Here is a 20,638-nt window from a genome sequence, read left to right on the forward strand (position 1 = left end):
AATGACTCCAACATAAGTGTATGTAAACTTCCGACTTTAACTGTACATTTTAGTAATTTAGCAGACACTCTTATCCAGAGCAATTTACATTTGGTTGCGTAATTCAACAATTGTGTAAATAGCAGGATACCCTCAAATTAAAAATCAACAGGCTTGGCTCTAGATAATACCTATCTATGCATACTTTACATTGTTTGCGAGATCAGACATAGTATCACTATAATCCAAGTGATTATTTTCATAATTTCATTGAAATGACGTGGAAACAACATTGATTCAACCAGTGTGTGTCCAGTGGGTCCCCTCCCCTCTTCTCCTCTCATAATCAAAGGGCTGGGTGTCCTGGGGAATAGGGCCAGTGTTAGGAGGGTGTCCTGGGGAATAGGGCCAGTGTTAGGAGGGGTAATAGGTAATATAGGTAATAGGAGCTTGCCTATTACAGTCAGAACACTGTTTACACCAAGACAAAATGTTTCATTCTCCACTACACTATTGACAAGAATGCATTCTCCAGCAGATGTAGTAGAAGTGTTGAGGACGATTCAACAGAGCTGATCACATGGATCAGCCAGAATCACAACTAGTTCCCCTCTCTCTCTCTCTCTCTCTCTCTCTGGACTTGGTTCCTGTGGATTTAGGGCTGTGGAACTGAGCACCAGACCCTCTCTCTGAGCTGCTGTCTGTCGATTACCCAGGGTCAGCCTCTCCCCTCTTCTTCCCTGCCCCTCTCCTTTCCTTTCCTGTCCCCCCTTCCTTTCCTCCCCTTCCCTCTCTTCCAGGTTCATTGTGGATGCTCATCAGCACAGTCCCTCATATCTCTCTCTTCCCTTTCAAAATGAACAAACTTGATTGAGCGAATGCCTCTGTAAATGAATGATTTCTTAAGGACTGGGCCAGCCTAACACCATCCACAGGGTAAAACTTATTATCGGCCCGTACATGCCACGCCACAGGGAGGGAGAGGTGTGTGTGTGTGCGAGTGTCAGAGGTGGTGGTGTATTTCCATAATAATCGGGCACATTATGGCTTTTATAGCAGAGCAGTTAACATTTTTCCTCCATGTATAAATATGTATAATTCTGATCAGATTAATTGAAACGCCTAAGTATACAGAGATGTAGAAGAGAAGCAGTGAGAGAGAGAAAGAGGGGGAGAGTGTGTGCTTCAGACATAGCTACAGTACTTCAGAGAGTAAAGGAGTCTAAAGCTCATGCAGGTCTTTCCTCTGGGTACAGAGTACAGACCAGACTGCCTTGAATTGAAAACAGCGGAGAACTTTGCACACCAAACTGATAAATAAGGTGCAGGGCCTCTGACACAAAAGCCTCACCCCAATTTCCAATGATCTTGAGGAGATCAGATTGCCTTAAGTCATATTATTTTCTGCATTATCTATTCCTGGACCATCTTTTTGTCTAACATTCTAAGACGTGTGGTTCCTGTATTTTTGAAGGACGAACGGAGAATGTATCTCCAGGGGAAAAAACAACATGACGATACAAAAGCAGTTCGACCAGGGGCATTCATTAAAAAGAGATCATATTGCTTGATTCCTCGACATGGTGCTGATGTCTGCAATAGTCTTCTAGACAGCCAGGGGACCTTCAGATGACATTTGTCACAAGAGGCTTAACTCACCAAATACATTATCCTACAGCTGCACAAAAGTGATTCCTTGTTTATAGAATTGTGTTTGAGTCATCGGCTATCATGATGTCCATACTCCTTGTGTGTGGATATAGAACATGCTGTATGCAAGAGAACCATAGATGCATCTTAGTTTAGATGTATCTTAGTAGTTTTATCACAGGAATAAACCTCACATTTGTAAATGTACAGTATAAGTCATAAAAGGGAACCTATGTTCAGTTACAGATAGTGAAGGGGGGGATGAACGATGGAATGACAGAATGAGAGAGGAGGGTTAGGAAGAGCGTAGTTGAGGGATCTGGAGACCGATGAAGCGAGAGAGGGAGGAGAGGAAGAGAGGGAGGAGGAGAAGGTATTCCCTGGCACCCATCTCTAGCTCCAAACGACTGGCGGTGAGAGGAGAAGGGGGAGAGACGGAGAGAAAGAGAAAAATAGAAAGCGAGAGAGGATTGAGGATGGCATGTTTGAGTGCTGTCTCTCATTAGATGGTGCTGTCAGGGGCCACAAAGAAGGACTGTTGGGACCCCTCCTCCTCCTCTCCCTCATCTTTTACCTCACCCACCCCGTCTCCATTGGCCCCTGAGATACGTCCTGGGAGGGGAGATGATTAATGAGCAATAGCAAGATGAACAGGAGCCAGGCCCTGTGTGCAGCTATGAAAGATGATGCATGCCCTGTTATAAACAAAAACATGGAAAAGTGTAACTATAAAACAACAACACCCAATGCAAAACAAGTGAGCAGTGTTTAGTTTTTCTTTAGTTTTATTTGCAAAGTAGAATCACAAAGCAGAAGGCCTTTTTTCCTTTGTAGGGAGTTTTTTTTACCCCCCCCCCAGAAGAATAGAGTTTAGAGAAGCGACTGTACTGTGCAATCACACTCTTAACTGTAGCTGGATCTTGTGTGCAGTGAGTGTGGCGGATGGCTTAGCCCTCCTCTACAGTTACCTTCTCTCCTGTCCTCAGCAGCAATTTGAAAACATGGCGCTGGAATGGAAAGCTGCCGTTTTATGGGCTCCTGATAAATTCTGCTATTTAGTGTTTTTTTTTTGCGCTATTCGTAACTTTTTTTTGTACATTATGTTTCCTATGACCGAAAAGAACTTCTGGACATCAGAACAGCGATCACTAACCTCGATTTGAATGAAGATTTCTGCTTCAACGAGTCAGCGGCACAACACATACCGAGACGTCCGCAAGTAGATAAACCGCCTCTACCCTCCATTCTATTGGCGAACGTACAATCACTGGAGAACAAATTGGACGAGCTCCGTTCGAGACTACCTATCAACAGGACCTGTAATATCCTATGTTTCTGGGAGCAATTGCTGAACAAGGATAATGTACTTCTAGCTGTTTTTTTATGCGTTGTCAGAACAGAACGGCAGCTTCGGGTAAACTCAAGTGGGAGGTGTGTGTCTCTTTGTTAATAACAGCAGGTGTGCTATCTCTAATATTAAAGATGCACTATGCAGAAAATGCTCCGCCATCTCCTGGTTGCAAAAATTCTAATTATTAACCTAATTTCAATTTATGTGACAAAACAAGCAAGTAAAGTGTAGACAATCATTGTACCATATTAACCGTTGTTATTTATCTTTTTCATAACCAAACATTTATTTTTTACTGTTTGAAGCTGGTGTACAAAACCGAAAGTAAAAGACGTAAAAACAAAACTTAAGAACAGGATGCATAGAAATAACGCAAATAGAATGGATCTTCCGCGTTTTAGACTTGCTTTGAATGAAAATGACAGCTCTATAACAAACATTTCACCCAAAAAGTTACATATTTCAGCTTTAATAAAGTCTCTAGGTTCTGCTAGCCCGAGTTAGAATACCTCATGATAAGCTGTAGACCATACTATTAATCAAGAGGGAATATTTTTCGTAGCTGTCTATTTACCACCATAAGCCGATGCTGGCACTAAGACCGCACTCAATGAGCTGTATAAGGTCATAGGCAAACAAGAAAATGCTCATCCAGAGGTGGCGCTCCTAGTGGCTGGTGATTTTAATGCAGGGTAACTAAAATCCGTCGTACCTCATTTCTACCAGCATGTCATCTATACAACTAGAGGCGAAAATGCTCTAGATGACCTTTACTCCACACACAGAAATGAATACAAAGCCCTCCATTTGGCAAATCTGACGACAGTTAGTTAAATAGTTCACCCTTTTTGCGCTAACTTTTCTTGACTCATCACATACTCTGCTGCTACTGTTTATTATCTAACCTGTTGCCTAGTAACTTTTCCTAGTTATATGTACACATCTACCTCAGTTACTCATACCCCTGAACATCGACTCACTACTGATATCCCGTGTATACAGTGCCTTCGCAAAGTATTCAGACCCCTTGTCTTTTTCCACATTCTGTTACGTTACAACCTTATTCTAAAATGTACATCCTCATCAATCTACAAACAATACTCTATAATTACGAAGCGAAAACAGCTTTTTAAAAAATGTTGCAAATCTATAAAACAATTAATCCCCAAGAACACAGTGGCCTCCATCATTCTTAAATGGAAGAAGTTTGGAACCACCAAGACTCTTCCTAGAGCTGGCCGCCTGGCCAAACTGAGCAATTGGGGGAGAAGGGCCTTGATCAGGGAGGTGACCAAGAACCTGATGGTCACTCTGACAGAGCTCCAGAGTTCCTCTGTGGAGATAGGAGAACCTTCCAAAAGGACAACCATCTCTGCAGCACTCCACCAAGCAGGCAGTGACGGAAGCCACTCCTTAGTAAAAGGCACATGACAGCCCATTTGGAGTTTGCCAAAAGCCACCTAAAGACTCTCAGACCGTGAGAAACACGATTTTCCGCTTTGATGAAATGAATGCCAAGCTTCAGGTCTGGAGGAAACATTGCACCATCCCTAAGCATGGTGGTGGCAGCATCAAATTGTGGGGATGTGTTTCAGCAACAGGGACTGAGAGACTAGTCAGGATGAAGGGAATGATGAACGGAGCAAAGTACAGAGAGATCCTTGATTAAAACCTGCTCCAGAGCGCTCAGGGCCTCAGACTGGGGCGAAGGTTCATCTTCCAACAGGACACAACCCTAAGCACTTCTTCTAAGCTTCAGGACAAGTGGCCCAGCCAGAACCAGGTCTTGAACCCGATCAAACATCTCTGGAGAGACTTCAAAATAGCTGTGCAGCAACGCTCCCCATCCAACCTGACAGAGCTTGAGAGGATCTTTAGAGAAGAATGGGAGAAACTCCCGAGATATAGGTGTGCCAAGCTTGTAGCGTCATACCCAAGAAGACTCGAGGCTATAATCACTGCCAAAGGTGCTTCAACAAAGTACTGAGTAAAGAGTCTGAATACTTATGTAAATGTGATATTTCAGTTGTTGTTTTTTTACATTTGCAAAAATGTCTAAACTTTTTTTTGCTTTTTACAATAAGGCTGTAACGTAACAAAATGTGTAAAAAGTCAAGGTGTCTGAATACTTTCCAAATGCACTGTAGAGCCAAGTTATTAGTCATTGTGTATTATGACTTTTCTTATTATTATGTTTTATTAAGTAATAGTTTTCTATTCGTTCTCTAGTTTGTTTCTCTCTACATGGTTGGGAAGGCCCAAGTAAGTAAGCATTTCACTGTTAGTCTACACCTGTTGTTTACGATGCATGTGACAAATAGAAGGAGTCTTTCCCATTCATTGTGGAAGCAGGCACTCTACACTACACACGTCAATTACCACAGCAAGTGAAATCACTGCAACACTTAACAAAGAGCTGCAGTCAGTTTCAGAATGGCTGACAAGAAGTAAGTTAGTCCTAAATATTAAAAAACTAAAAGCATTGTATTTGGGACAAATCATTCACTAAACCCTGAACCTCAACAAAATCCTGTGATGAATAATGTGGAAGTTGAGCAAGTTGAAGAGACTAAACTGCTTGGTGTAACCCTGGATTGTATAAACTGTCATGGTCAAAACATATTGATTGAACAGTAGCTAAGATGGGGAGTTGTCTGTCCATAATAAAGCCCCGCTCTGCTTTCTTAACAGCGTGTGTGTACAGATTGTATAAGAATTCTAGATAGAGAGTGTTAGGTACAGTCGAGCTGTATTCTTCTATATGTTCATGTTTTAACATTGTTCTCCAAATGCCCCCTGTCTGACAAATACAACTGAAAAAACATATTATCAATAGTTACATAATATCATTATGTTGTATCTTTATTAAGCAACAGGCTGTGGTCTGTTTGAGGGAGGATGAATTATGAATAGAATATGAGGGAAGATCTCTTCTTCCCCCAAGGGACCACACACACCACAAATCATTTCACTGGATGAATGAGAGATAAGAAAGCTGCCTCAGCCTTTATATTGTACACACACACACACGCATGCGCGCGCACACACGCATACGCGCGCACACACACACACACACACACACACACACACACACACACACACACACACACACACACACAAACTCATTTCACTGAATTAATGAGATATAAAAAAGCTGCCTAAGAAAGCTGCCTCAGCCTTTACACACACACACACACACACACACACACACACACACACACACACACACACACACACACACACACACACGCATGCATGCATGCAGGCACACACACATACACCAGTTCTATATGTAATTTACTCTGTGGTAGAAGTGTCACTTTCACTGCCTTCTCACAACGCACAGTGTTCATTGGGAGAAATGTATGCTGAAAATGTGTTTTGTTCATTGTCAAACTGTGCATAGGAACGCAGAGAAACCCCATAAAGACGTTTTGTCATCTAAAGTCACTAGTGCATTTCTGTCTTGCAGTAGATGTACTGTATGTCAAGACTCTTTGTACATCTCTAAAATGAGTCCCACAGCAGAAACTTTGACAAACAATTCTCTCTCTCTCTCTCTCTCTCTCTCTCTCTCTCTCTTTCTCTCTCTCTCTCTCTCTCTCTCTGTGATCCAGGCCACAGAATGGTTCAATGATCTTGTACAACAGGAAGAAGGTGAAGTACAGAAAGGATGGCTACTGCTGGAAGAAGAGGAAAGATGGGAAGACTACGCGGGAGGATCACATGAAGCTCAAAGTCCAGGGAGTGGAGGTAAGGAACGGGGGAGGATGGATGGGACCTGACCCGACTTGGACAAGACAAACCCAGGCTGACACTACGTTGTCTTCCCCTGGCTGTAAGAAAGAGACAGCCAGCTACATGCTGAAGTTGGGTCCTAGCCCTGCTATCTCCCAAGAGCCACGCAGAGCAGGGAAACAATGCAGCACAACAATAGTTGTTCCCAGGGAAGGCAGCGGAGTGGAACCGATTGTTTGTACCTTATTAAGGGGCTGGATGTTGCCTTTGCTCCACAGAGACTACATTAATCTTCTCTCCTCCCTCACTAGCTAGTAAACACCATGCTGAGCCCGACCCTGCATCGTGCCCCCCTCCTCACTCCCCTCCATGCCACCTCGCCCCCTAACCAGCAGGCACGACGCAGGCCTAGTCCCAACCGGGTTCACCCTGGCCCAGCCTGGGTTAGTGGTGCAGAGCTGGCATGCTGGTTGATTTATCAGCACTCACACACATGAAAAGGAGCAGCTCCAACGAACCTAGGGCCAGACTCCACTCACTTTGTTTGTATACTGCTGAATATGTGGTTTTGTGGTTCTGTTTCTCTCGCCTGCTTAGACTTAGGCATTGGTGCCAGGGACACAGGAGTGTGGATGGGTAGAAGCTGTCCACATAGGGCTCTGCTCTGTGTTTGTTCTGCTCTACAGGACTGTCACTCAGGGGAAATAGCTCAATGTTGTCTGTCTGCGCGTGCAACTCTCTGATAACTTGATCTGGACATTAGTTTTTTTTAAATATTGTCTGACAGTTGTTTAAACAAGTATTAATGTCACTCCTTGTGAGAATGCTAAGCCTACATGTAAGATAGAATTCTGCCTGCGGCGCTCAGTTCAGGAATTAGTTCTTTGTGATCTGAAAGTCAAATACTTCCATGTCAAACACATCTAGTCTGATTTGCTGTTTTGGTACATATGCAATAATCTCGCTGTGGATTCAGACTCATTTGAACCCCTTCCATATGCCTGGGCTGGAGTACACATCGTTAGTGAGGTTACACTTTAGATGGAGGTCACATTATGCAGATAAAGCATGTGACTCAAAAACACACCTCTTTCTGGAGTCACACTGTTCATAATGCTTCCTGTGTGTGAGAGAGATGGTAGAGATGGTTGAGTAGAGAACACTTCTCCTCTTACAGCTCTCCCTGGGATTTCCTATGGAAAACTGCTTCAGGCTAATTGCTGTGGGCAGAGGAGGCATCTCCAGGAGTGAAGATCAGCTAGAGACATATTCAGGCTGTAGAACCACAGGGAACATAGCTTCAACAACATGTCAACATGTACAGAGGACACTATGTACGTGTGATACCTCCCAGGCATGTTAGATCTGAGTCATGGTGTCACTGTGTGTGTGTGTGTGTGTGTGTGTGTGTGTGTGTGTGTGTGTGTGTGTGTGTGTGTGTGTGTGTGTGTGTGTGTGTGTGTGTGTGTGTGTGTGTGTGTGTGTGTGTGTGTGTGTGTGTGTGTGTGTGTGTGTGCGAGCGTATGTGTGTGCGTGAGTGAGTGCATCCGTGTACACGTGTGTGACCCCGTGCAGTCCCCTGACAGACAGAGAGGATGGGTGATCCATCAAATGCTCTACAGCCCTGGACAGAACAGGACAGGATCTGTGATCCATCAGTCCTCTACAGCCCTGTTCACTGTAAACACAAATAAATGGCCTGACCTTAGCCTTCAGCACTGGGACAGGACAGTACAAGTACAGTAAAGTACAGGGATTCCCAAAATCGGTCCTGGTCCCCCGGGTGTACATTAAGTTTTTTGACCCAGCACTACACAACTGACTCAAATAACCAACTCATCATCAAGCTTTGATTATTGGAATCAGCTGTGTAGAACGGGTTTTACATGGAACTCAAAGGGTTCTTCTACCTGGAACCAAAAAGGGTTCTCCTATTGGGACAGCCGAAGAACCCTTTTGGAACCCTTTTTTCTAAGAGTGACCAGGGTTTCCTAAGGAACTAAAAATGTTTTTTAAAAGGGTTCTCCTATGGGGACAGCCAAAGAACCCTTTTATGTTCTATATAGCACCTTTTTTCTAAGTGTGTGGTACAGACAGGGCAGGAGGAATCCAGGGGAGAATGTGCAGCAGGGAATGGCTCAAACTCAGCTGGTTCTGGTTAGATTAGTTATTTATACACCACTCACACTGAATGTATTTTTCTTATAGGTCCCCAAAGATTAACTCCTGTAAAATGAATCCTAGTAAGTCACAAATAACAGCTAGCTGTAAAAGTTGACTGCTACATTATTTCAGACCATTGAACCTTATTGGGATGACAGTAGTGCTCAGAGTGGCAGAGCGGAAAGACGGGGAAAAACTAGACTACTGTAACGTAGTACACACACGTAGTACACACACACACTGTACACACACACACTGTACACACACACACACACACACACACACACACACACACACACACTGTACACACACAGACAGACAGACAGACAGACAGACAGACAGACAGGCAGGCAGACAGACAGACAGACAGACAGACAGGCAGGCAGGCAGGCAGACAGACAGACAGACAGACAGGCAGGCAGGCAGACAGGCAGGCAGGCAGGCAGGCAGGCAGGCAGGCAGGCAGGCAGGCAGACAGACAGACAGACAGACAGAGTAGCCTCTGTTCGCTCTAAACATTCTCCTCTCTCCAGCCAGACAGGGCCTGTTAGAAGCTGGGGTTGTTACACAGGCTTGAGTTAGCGAACAGAGAAGACAAGTGTTGTGTGTGGTTCAGGCTAGTTGTGCTCAGTAGCTCCAGTGAGGAGAGGGGAGAGGAGAGGAGAGGGGAGGCATGGGCCCAGCAGTGAGGGGCCTTCAGGGGCATGTGAGATGCAGCGGCGCGCAGCGGGAGTGGATGTCAGCGCGTGAGCATGCTGCTGTTCTGTCTGCTTCAGAGCGCTGGCTCAGCAGGCCAGGTAAACTATGGCTCCCTTCTCTCTCTCTTTCCACCTATCTCTCTGTCAACCTTCCTCTTCTTTCTCTCTCTTCCTCTCTCTCTTTCCCCCTTTTTCTCTCCCTCTCTCACTCTCTCTCTCTCAATCCCTCCCTTTCTCTCTCTGGTCCCTCCCAGTCTCACAACCTCTCTCCCCCCTCAATCCCTCAATCTCTAGCTCTTGGTCCCGCCATACTTCTTTCCTCCTACTCTCCTCCCCTCTTCCCCTCTTCCCCTCCTCCCCTCCTCCCCTCCAACCTCTCAGCCACAGTCCAGACAGACAGAACCTTGAGAACTGGACAGTAATGCTCCCTGTTCCCTAGAATTGGAGCGCGGGGCATGTTGCAGCATTAGCTCTTAACAGGCCGTGAAATAGCAGACTGCCTCTCTGACACCACCCCCATCACTCCAGGTGAGTTGGCCAGACGGCGGGATAAATGAGCGAACCCCCCCCCCCCCCCCCCCCCAACCCACCCCCACTAATTTACCCAGAATGCATCTGGCTTGGGCACCTGAGGAGGGATGTCAGTCTGTGATAGCTTATCACTCCTCTTACTTCATCTCTGTTGAGTTCTACTTGTCCTGCTGCTCAGCTCAACTCCTCTATGCCACCCCCCCCCCCCATAAAAACACTCTTGGTGTGTCCCAATACTGTTCTGGACATCGGAGGTGGAAATATAAAAGTGTCACTTCCCATTACTGTTGGCCAGACATGCACCTGAGGTGTAGGTCCAATAGAGCAGTTTTTATCTCAGTATCAAATCATTTCCGTGTAAGTACCTTACTGTGATTGTTTCCAATCAAAATGGTAAAAAATTAAACAAAAATAGCTTCTTAGCAAGAGCAATTTCTCAAGCAATGACTTTTATTTTTTTCTTCTCTATTTTTTAACACTTATTTTTTCTTAAAACTTGTTAAAGCATTGTTGGTTAAGGGCTTGTAAGTAAACATTTTACTGTAAGGTCAATACCATCTGTATTTGGCGCATGTGACAAATACATTTTGATTTGTAGCTAGAATTTTTCTAGGACTTTCTGGGAGTGTTCTGACTGGGGAAGGGAAATCTGAAAACTAGGTGATAGGTTTGGAAATCTCTTTCTTATTGGTCTAGTACAGTTTTTCTCGATTGCTTGAGCATATTTTTCCAAACAGAGTTCACTTTTTCAAAACAATTAACACGCAGACCGAAACTGAACACAAGGACACATTTAAGACTCTGAAAACGTGAATTACATGATAAAAACCAACTACCTCCATCAAAACATACAACTTGTTATCTAATGAAAAGTTATTTCAATCAATCGTTACAAAATGGCCCAATAAATACTAATTATCAATATACCCTAATATGGTTAACCCTCTTGTATATGTCTGTGTCGTTTGTTGATACTATAATTATAGTACGCACCATAAAAGGCAAGTAAACATATTATCACAGCATGGGCTGTTTTCTTTTTTCCTAAAATGATTTTACCAAAGATGACCAATGCAGAAAGAACGTCACTCAAGGCTTTCTTTGACCTTTTTCTATGTTAACCGAGAGCTGACCTATCTTCCTCTATGGGTCCCTCTACCTCTCCTTTGTCCTTGCCCTCGGCCTCTTACTTCGTCCATTCTTGCAAACAGAAACTCAGAGGTGACCTATTTTATGCACGAATAAGGACTGATTGAACAATTGTGCAAATGTGTTTTGCACAGGTGCAGAAGAGGTTCAAATTCGTTGGAATAATTTGTTTCAGCTGTGACCACGTCACGTTTTTGACTGCACTGGGCCTTTAAAGTATGATGTCATTGAGCGTTTTAAACACAGGTTGAGCATAGCAATAGCATCTCCTGGTTTCTCCCTGTGTAATAGGGTGTGAGCACCATGGAACTTTTGGGCCGTTGTTAACAAGCTAGCTAGCTTAGTAACGTAATGTAGAATGTGCGTCTCGCAAATCACATCCTGAAATTGTTATTTTTTGAAAGAAAAACGTGTTTTGTTGAATTTTTTTTTACCTTCATTTAACTAGGCAAGTCAGTTAAGAACAAATTCTTATTTTCAATAAAGCCTAGGAACAGTGGGTTAACTGCCTTGTTCAGGGGCAGAATGACAGATTTTTACCTTGTCAGCTCAGGGATTCAATCTTTCAACATTCCAGTTACTAGTCCATTGCTCTAACCCCTATTCTCTAACCATTAGGCTACCTGCCGCCCCAATTCTCAAAAACACTCCAGCACACCAAACTAGGGAACCTTAATATACTCCCCCAAACACAGATCGATTTCTCTTAAGTGAAGGTGGCAGTGCCTTTGACTAATTTCATTACCACAGGCTAATTATACTGATTGGAATAACCTCTCCTGCTTAGGTGAATGGAAGGCAAGCGCCTCCATATTCTTGGAACTTAATGCCAATACCGTTCCATTCCCCCCTCAACCGCTTCTCTCCCCTCCCATGCCCTAAATAATCAAAGTGGCTTGCTCCTCGCTCCTCCTAACATGTCAGTCCATGTTGAATCTGTCTTAATGCGTGATTTCAGCCGTGCAACTGTGCAATGAAGGAAGCTAATGGAGCATGCTGGTGGCTCAATCGCCTCTGGTCATTGATAATAATGAAGACAAATATCAAAACGTTAGCTGCTAATGCTGTAATAGAGTGGACGCTGGGCTGGGGTGGATGCAGGGAGCACTGCATGAGGATGGACACATCTACACCACAACACACCACATCGTGTGCAGTGTGTCCCATATTACATGACCTTGAGGGTCTAGACCAATGATGTATATAAACCCTGTATTGCTGATGTTATGTTTTGGCCTCGGAAGAAGCAGTCTTCCATTGGAATGAATGGAATTCTACAGTATTTCAATTACATTTTTCAAGGACAAAATGACTTTTATTTAATAAAAGAACATTGTCGTAGTGGGGACAGTAGCATTAGAACTTGGAAAAATATATACTTTAAGAAAAAAAAATCTTTGGATGTTTAGCTGACATAATATAATTTCAAGGTATGTATTAAGGTGTCTGTAATAGAATAAATGTGGCAAAAACAAATGTAGACATTAGTAAATGCATTTCTATAGCTTCCAAATACTTTTTTACAACGTGAGGGAGTACCAAGATGGAGGCGCAGTGACTTCAAAACAGCACCCCTGTAAGTCGTCTAGTGTATATATAAATCATTGGTCTAGACGAGTTGCTCAGGCTTTGTCTTTGTCAATTTTGTTGAATTTAAATCACTTAGGTAAGACGATTCCAATGTTAATTCGATATTCTACCAACACAAGGCAGAGTTATGTTGTCCAGACTCAATGATGTGGGCTTTGTCTGTTTAAAAAAAAAAATGTTAAGTCACTAAGGTGCTTGTCAATTTCTACCAAGGTGAGAAGAATCCAATGTCCGTTTGGTATTCTACCAACACAAAGGAGGTTTGAATACTCGAGAGAGTGGGTGTTGTTGATTTTAGATCTCTGTATGTGTGCTAGTGTGTGTTAAGGAGAAGATAGTTGAGCAGAGGGCGACTGGGTTGGAGACTGTGTGTGTGTTGCATAGCAGTCAGATAGCAATACAGCAGCTGTTATCACCAGATTGCAGGGCCAGATGTGGAGATGACAAAACAAACAGGTCTCTCCAGGGTTCTACACAAACTTTTCCACTGGTGGCACTGGTGCTACCAACTTTGTCAGTTGGTGGCACCAGCACATGATTTGGTCTACCAAAATGTACCTGTATTCCATACAGAACTAGGCTAATAATGACATCTTTTAAATTGGCATGCCTTTGTGTTCTTACATTGATTTGGATCGATTTACTATTTGCTAAAAACGTTTTTATATTCATAATAATAAACTAAAGTAAAAAAGGTAACACAATAAAATAACAATAACGAGGCTATATACGGGGGTACTGGTATGGAGTCAATGTGCGGAGTACAGGTTAGTGTAGGTAACTGGGGTAATACAGTGTAGGAAGTGTAGGAATACATGTAGGAAGTGTAGGAAGTGTAGGAATACATGTAGGAAGTGTAGGAAGTGTAGGAATACATGTAAGAAGTGTAGGAAGTGTAGGAATACATGTAGGAAGTGAAGGAATACATGTAGGAAGTGTAGGAATACATGTAGGAAGTGTAGGAAGTGTAGGAATACATGTAGGAAGTGTAGGAAGTGTAGGAATACATGTAGGAAGTGTAGGAAGTGTAGGAATACATGTAGGAAGTGTAGGAAGTGTAGGGATACATGTAGGAAGTGTAGGAAGTGTAGGAATACATGTAGGAAGTGTAGAAAGTGTAGGAATACATGTAGGAAGTGTAGGAAGTGTAGGAATACATGTAGGAAGTGTAGGAATACATGTAGGAAGTGTGGGAAGTGTAGGAATACATGTAGGAAGTGTAGGAATACATGTAGGAAGTGTAGGAAGTGTGGGAATACATGTAGGAAGTGTAGGAAGTGTAGGAATACATGTAGGAAGTGTAGGAAGTGTAGGAATACATGTAGGAAGTGTAGGAATACATGTAGGAAGTGTAGGAAGTGTAGGAATACATGTAGGAAGTGTGGGAATACATGTAGGAAGTGTAGGAATACATGTAGGAATACATGTAGGAAGTGTGGGAATACATGTAGGAAGTGTGGGAATACATGTAGGAAGTGTAGGAAGTGTAGGAATACATGTAGGAAGTGTAGGAATACATGTAGGAAGTGTAGGAAGTGTAGGAATACATGTAGGAAGTGTGGGAATACATGTAGGAAGTGTAGGAAGTGTAGGAATACATGTAGGAAGTGTAGGAATACATGTAGGAAGTGTAGGAATACATGTAGGAAGTGTAGGAAGTGTAGGAATACATGTAGGAAGTGTAGGAATACATGTAGGAAGTGTAGGAAGTGTAGGAATACATGTAGGAAGTGTAGGAAGTGTAGGAATACATGTAGGAAGTGTAGGAATACATGTAGGAAGTAGTAAAGTGACTATACATAGATAAAAAAAACAGTGAGTAGCAACAGCGTAAAAAAGGGGTTCAATGCAAATAGTCCAGGTAGACATTTGATTAACTGTTTAGCAGTCTTATGGTTTGGGGGTCCGGTACCGCTGTCCGTGCGGTAGTAGAGAGGACGAGAACAGTCTATGACTTGGGTGGCTGGAGTCTTTGACAATTTTTAGGGCCTTGCTCTGACACAAAGGGAACACGGTTTTTGTTCAATTTCTCGTTTGAAAAAATGATACAGTATTCCCTCAATAACTCTTCAACATCTCAAATTGACTAGCTTCATTAGTGTGTTTGTGTCAGGAGTGTGCTGTCTATTTAGTTAGCCAATGCCCACATTATTCTGAAATATTTTGTAATGGAACGCTTTGTATGGAAACCCAAGTTAAAGCCAACATTCGATGTTGTCTTGCTTATAGGAACCGCACATCGTTTTACTGCAACAAGTGCAACACCCTTCGATTGAAAAGGTGGGAAACAAGCGAAAGGGCATAGGCCTGCATCTCTCTCAAACGGATCAGAAATGAAATCACAGAATCATTTTATTGGAGCAATAGAACTTCTAAATCGGCCATAACTTCAATCATGATGATAGAAAAAAGCCAATTGTGAACTAAAGACGAACGTGACCAGGTAAAAAACATGTAATGGCACCCGTGCAACCAATTAAACATCTGTGTCACACTGCCAAGTCAAACGGTTGCAGTATCGAACCCTGACTCTCTGTGAAGAAAGTGACACCACATATGACATCACTCTCCCCCTAATCCAACTCAAGTGCGAAATTATGATCAGATAACTGATACCGTAAACACCACATCGTCAAAGGCAAAACAGTTTCCTGCTATATGTTTCATTTTTATTTCAACTTTTAAACAACTGTGGATTTTGTAAAGACAGTAAATTGATTAACCCACCCCATTGTGTGCTTTCTTCGTCCCTTAGTGGGTCTGCGTTGTTATTCCTATATTTTTTATTTGACTCAGGGCTCTGCTCACGCCGCAGCCTGCCTGTGCTTCCTTTTTGAATTACCTGAATGTGTTGGAGATAAGACCAATCTGTTTGTGACATTTTTAAAGCTCTGTTACCATGGCTATAACTCCTAACCTCCTTCTATGGAGAAAATGGGGAGTCAATGAAGCTGTTCTGTCACAAGGCACAGGAAATAGACCATTGTCCTATTTCGTTCTGTTTCTTATTCCTGTATTCAACTGGATAATATAAAAAGGTGGAGGTGGACCTAGCTATGCAGAAACTGGGGAATAGAGTCAAAATATAGAGTGCTTAATTTATTATTTATGTTTAAAACAAGTTCACAGACAGCAATGCATGAATGTCAAGACAATGGCATCAAATCTTACTATATGATATACTACCATGTCTATGTACTGTATGTATTCATTTGAACCTTAACACACTGATAAGGTAATACTGAGTGTCTAGCCGGAGTACTACAGTCATCTGATGGACATGTCCTCTCTAGCTAGTCACATTTAATGATACTTTAATGATACTGTTTCACCAAATCAAATAACATTTCAACAACAACAACAGGTGTGGACTAACAGTGAAATGCTTACTTACGGGTCCTTCCCAACAATGCAGAGAGAAAGAAAATAGAGAAATAATAGAAAAGTAAGACGCATAATAATAGTACTAATAAACACACAATGAGTAATGATAACTTGGCTAGATACATGGGGTACCAGGACCGAGTTGATGTGCAGGGGTACGAGGTCATTGAAGTAGATATGTTCATATAACTAGGAATAAAGTGGACTATAATAAACAGTAGCAACAGTGTATGTGATGAATAAAAAAAAGTTTGTGCAAAAAGGGTCAATGTATATAGTCCGGGGAGCTATTTGGTTAACTATTTAACTAACTAACGTATGGCTTGGGGGTAGAAGCAGTTCAGGGTCCTGTTGGTTTCAGACTTGGTGCATCGGTATCGCTTGCTATGCGGTAGCAGAGAGAACAGTCTATGACTTGGATGGCTGGAGTCTTTGAACCTAGGAACTACAGCTACAGCCCCATCAATGTTAATGGGGGCGTGCTCGTCCCTCTGTTTCCTGTAGTCCACAATCACCTCCTTTGTTTTGCTGACGTTGAGGGAGAGGTGGTTGTCCTGGCAACTGAGAGGTGGTTGTCCAGGCTGTCTCATCGTCGTTGGTGATCAGGCCATAACACTGTGGTGTCATCTGCAAACGTAATGATGATGTAGGAGACTAAGCACGCACCCCTGATGGGCCTGCCTGTTGAGGGTCAAAATGGAGGTTGTGTTGTTGCCTACCTTCACCACCTGGGGGTGGCCCGTCAGGAAGTCCAGGGTCCAGTTGCAGAGGAAGGTGTTTAGTCCCAGGATCCTTTGCTTAATGATGAGGAGGGCACTATGGTGTTGAACAATTAACATCATTCTCACATAGATGTTCCTCTTGTCCAAGTGGGAAAGGGCAGTGTGGAGTGCAATAGAGATTGCATCATCTGTGAATCTGTTGGGGTGGTATGCAAATTGGAGTGGGTCCAGGGTGTCTGGGATGATGGTGTTGATATGAGCCATGACCAGCCTTTCAAAGCATTTCATGGCTACATTTCATGGCTACTGCTGTGGGGCAATAGTAATTTAGAGAGGTTACCTTGGCGTTCTTGGGCACAGGGACTATGGTGGTATGCTTAAAACATGTAGGTATTACAGACTGGGTCAGGGAGAAGTTGAAAATGCCATTTAAGACACTTGCCAGCTGGTCAGCGCATTCTCTGATTACGCATCCTGGTAATCCATCTGACCTTGTGGCCTTGTGAATGTTAACCTGTTTAAAGTTTATAATAAAAAAATATATGACTGAAAACATATAATAGACCTGCAGTAAAGCCAATCAACTATCCAAGACCCCCCTACAGTCCCTCTGAAAACCTTCCCGTTTTGCTTGCCTCAGTGTTGCTTGCTTTAAAGCGAGCATAGAAGGCATTTCATTTGTCTGGTATGCTCGCGTCACTGTGCAGCTCGCGGCTGGGTTTCCCTTTGAAATATGTGATAGTTTGCAGGCCCTGCCACATCCAACGAGCGTCAGAGCCAGTATAGTAGGATTCGATCTTAGTCCTGTATTGACGCATTGCTGGTTCAATGATTTGTCGGAAGGCGTAGCATATACTGTAGAATAAAGCAGCGTCTGTAATGGCTGTGTTACTATAGGCTGAATCATAATGTGTTAGTGTTACTATAGGCTGAACCAGAGGGTTGCCACATCAAGGTCTTTCCTTCCAGTATTCACAATGTATTTACAGTGTCCAGCTCACCCATCATTTTCTCTTTAAGCTTAGTGTAATTAGTTTTTGACTCTTGCTTCTTCATAATCGCTGAATCACTCAGTAGCAGTTAAGCCCTGTTTCTGCCTTTCATGCCGACAATGCTATCACCACTTAAATCCCACAGCAGGATTTGGGGCTAATTTTAGGAGGGGAGTGTGGAGTGGGTGGATGTTGAATGTATAAGAGCCTGTCAAAAGCTGTGCATTATCGCCACTTTCCCCCTAATTTAATTTGCCACTTGTTGCCCCCTCGTCACTATGTTGTCATGCTGAGGAGCTCCACAGGGATCCCCTCTTTATTGTGATGGGAGGCAGGCAGGGAGTGAGTGAGGGATAGGGAGGAAGGGAGGGAGTGAGTGAGGGATAGGGAGGAAGGGAGGGAGTGAGTGAGAGATAGGGAGGAAGGGAGGGAGTGAGTGAGGGATAGGGAGGAAGAGAGGGAGATGTCCTCGGGGAAAAAACGACTGGAGAAATCCTTAATGTATCACTTTAGCTGAGGACTTTGCGTACAGACACACACACACACACACACACACACACACACACCTCTACACCTCTCTCCTCTCCTGGGTCTGTGTGAGGAGGCAGGTAAACATGGCCCAGGAGATTAGTTGTGATTCATGGAGCATGGAGATGAGGAGTGGACATAATATTGTGGACAGAAATAGCCCGCGGTGATGCATTAAGGCCTCCGTCTCCGTCTCTGAGCTCACTGTGTTAAAACCAATACAATTGAATCAAGCAGCGGGCGAGCGACATGGCGGGAGTGAGAACAGAGCGTAAAGCACTAATGTGGTGGAGGGGGAGATGGGGAGGCCACATGAAAACCCTATTGATTCCTGTGGGGATGATGAAGAGAGAGACAGGCGGGCGAGGGAGTGAGGTGGCAGGGCCTTTTGAAATGTAAGAAGGACCAGGTACCGCATCGCGTGTCATTCATTATCTCTGTGATCGCTAGAGCTGCACTAAAGCACATCAACTCCTCCTACGTTTGATACAGCACCCCTGGGACAGACAGACAGAAACTCACACACACACGCACACACACACACACACACACACACACACACACACACACACACACACACACACACACACACACACACACACACAGAGCAGCATCACCTCCAGATATGTAAAGATGATGGAGGGGAGCGTATGGGAAAACAGACTGTTGGGGGGCAGGCTATCTAGGCTACTGTAGGCTAGGCTGTGCTTTGCATGAAGTCAGTGGCTGCTTTGTGTGTAACCTCTCTTCTGCTGTGCTATAGTACACTCCAGTGAGCCGGAGAGAGAGAGGACAGAGCAGCACGAGACCAGGGCCTTATGTTAATAAATAAGTGACTTTGACTACTAGGGCCCCACTGCCCTCTCTCTGACACAACAGAGAAGTGCATTCAGTCTCACGACAGTGACTGTTTACAGTATAGAGCCAGAGCCCACTACCTTGTGATAATGCTATGTCATTTCTGTGCTATGTCAATTCTGATTATTTACCAAATTCTAGCCAGGAGAAGTGGTATTGTTTCGGTCGTTAAACCTGCCAATTGTTTTGCATCTGTTATTCTGTTTGCAGTCGGATAACTTTTTTACCTCCAACTCAATTTGTCAGAATGAGCTGTAATGGGGATGAATCAGAGTAATATTCTGGCTGCACAGCACACAGACCTGAAAGTCTCCAAGCACGCAGCTTTAGATCGACTCTCAAGTGTCTCTCACACTCACCTCCCTGACGTCAGTCTTCTCTTCACCAGAATCTCTTTTTAATGATCTACGTTGCTACATGAGGATTCTGGCCCCATCACAGTCCGACCTCAGTCCTGATAGCAGGGTCTCTTTTCCCTAGTACACAGGGCCTTTTACCACAGGGTCAAAGATGGTGTAGATATTGAATGGTTGCACAGAATGATATGCTATTTCTGGGAAGCTTTGAGTGAAATGCCTTGGATCACTCTTGGTGATATGGGAAGGGGGTCTGTACTATACTGTAGCTGGCGTGGAAAAGGCTGTTCTCTGTAGAGAGGCTTTTTCCTCAGACCCTGTAATGCTTGCTAGCTGGGCTCTCTCCTCTTCTCTCTTCCTGCTGGCCTTGAACACGTTCTTCCTTTCATCTGCCTGAGAGAGAGAGAGAGAGAGAGAGAGAGAGAGAGAGAGAGAGAGAGAGAGAGAGAGAGAGAGAGAGAGAACCTGTTGCAGAGCCCTCTGTTGGCGTTAAGGATACTGCCAGGGCGCCACGGGGTTGGAGGTGGAATCACTTTGTGATGTTAGCTCCTTTTGACGCAAGATGGGCCCACATTTCAAAGGAACTTTTCGGCTACATCTGCAGAAATCTTTGCGTATTGACATTAGCAGTGCAATTCATTCCTAAATTATCCTCCTCCATCTATATACAGTATTTATGGTTCTAACTTTCTTACATGCAGCCTGTTTGAACTTTTACCTAGGACATTTTTATCTTGTTTACTGTGTCTCTGCAGCAGATGAGGTGGTGTGTACAGGTCCATGTATTATTAACTCTGGGTGTAGTAGAAGAGGAGGTGGTGTATACAGGTCCATGTATTATTAACTCTGGGTGTAGTAGAAGAGGAGGTGGTGTATACAGGTCCATGTATTATTAACTCTGGGTGTAGTAGAAGAGGAGGTGGTGTGTACAGGTCCATGTATTATTAAC

At 43.6% G+C, this 20,638-nt stretch overlaps 1 protein-coding gene across 1 annotated transcript in view; it reads left to right on the forward strand.

The window, feature by feature from the left end:
* The window catches only part of LOC139417313 (calmodulin-binding transcription activator 1-like), a 633,264-nt gene that overhangs the window by 332,157 nt on the left and 280,469 nt on the right, over positions 1 to 20,638 (forward strand). Inside the window, exon 5 of the mRNA XM_071166580.1 lies at positions 6,598 to 6,733. Within this exon, the coding sequence (XP_071022681.1) occupies positions 6,598 to 6,733 (136 nt within the window). The remainder of the gene's footprint in view (positions 1 to 6,597; positions 6,734 to 20,638) is intronic.

The sequence above is a fragment of the Oncorhynchus clarkii genome, chromosome 9 (assembly GCF_045791955.1).
Source record: "Oncorhynchus clarkii lewisi isolate Uvic-CL-2024 chromosome 9, UVic_Ocla_1.0, whole genome shotgun sequence".
NCBI classification, from domain to species: Eukaryota; Metazoa; Chordata; class Actinopteri; order Salmoniformes; family Salmonidae; genus Oncorhynchus; species Oncorhynchus clarkii.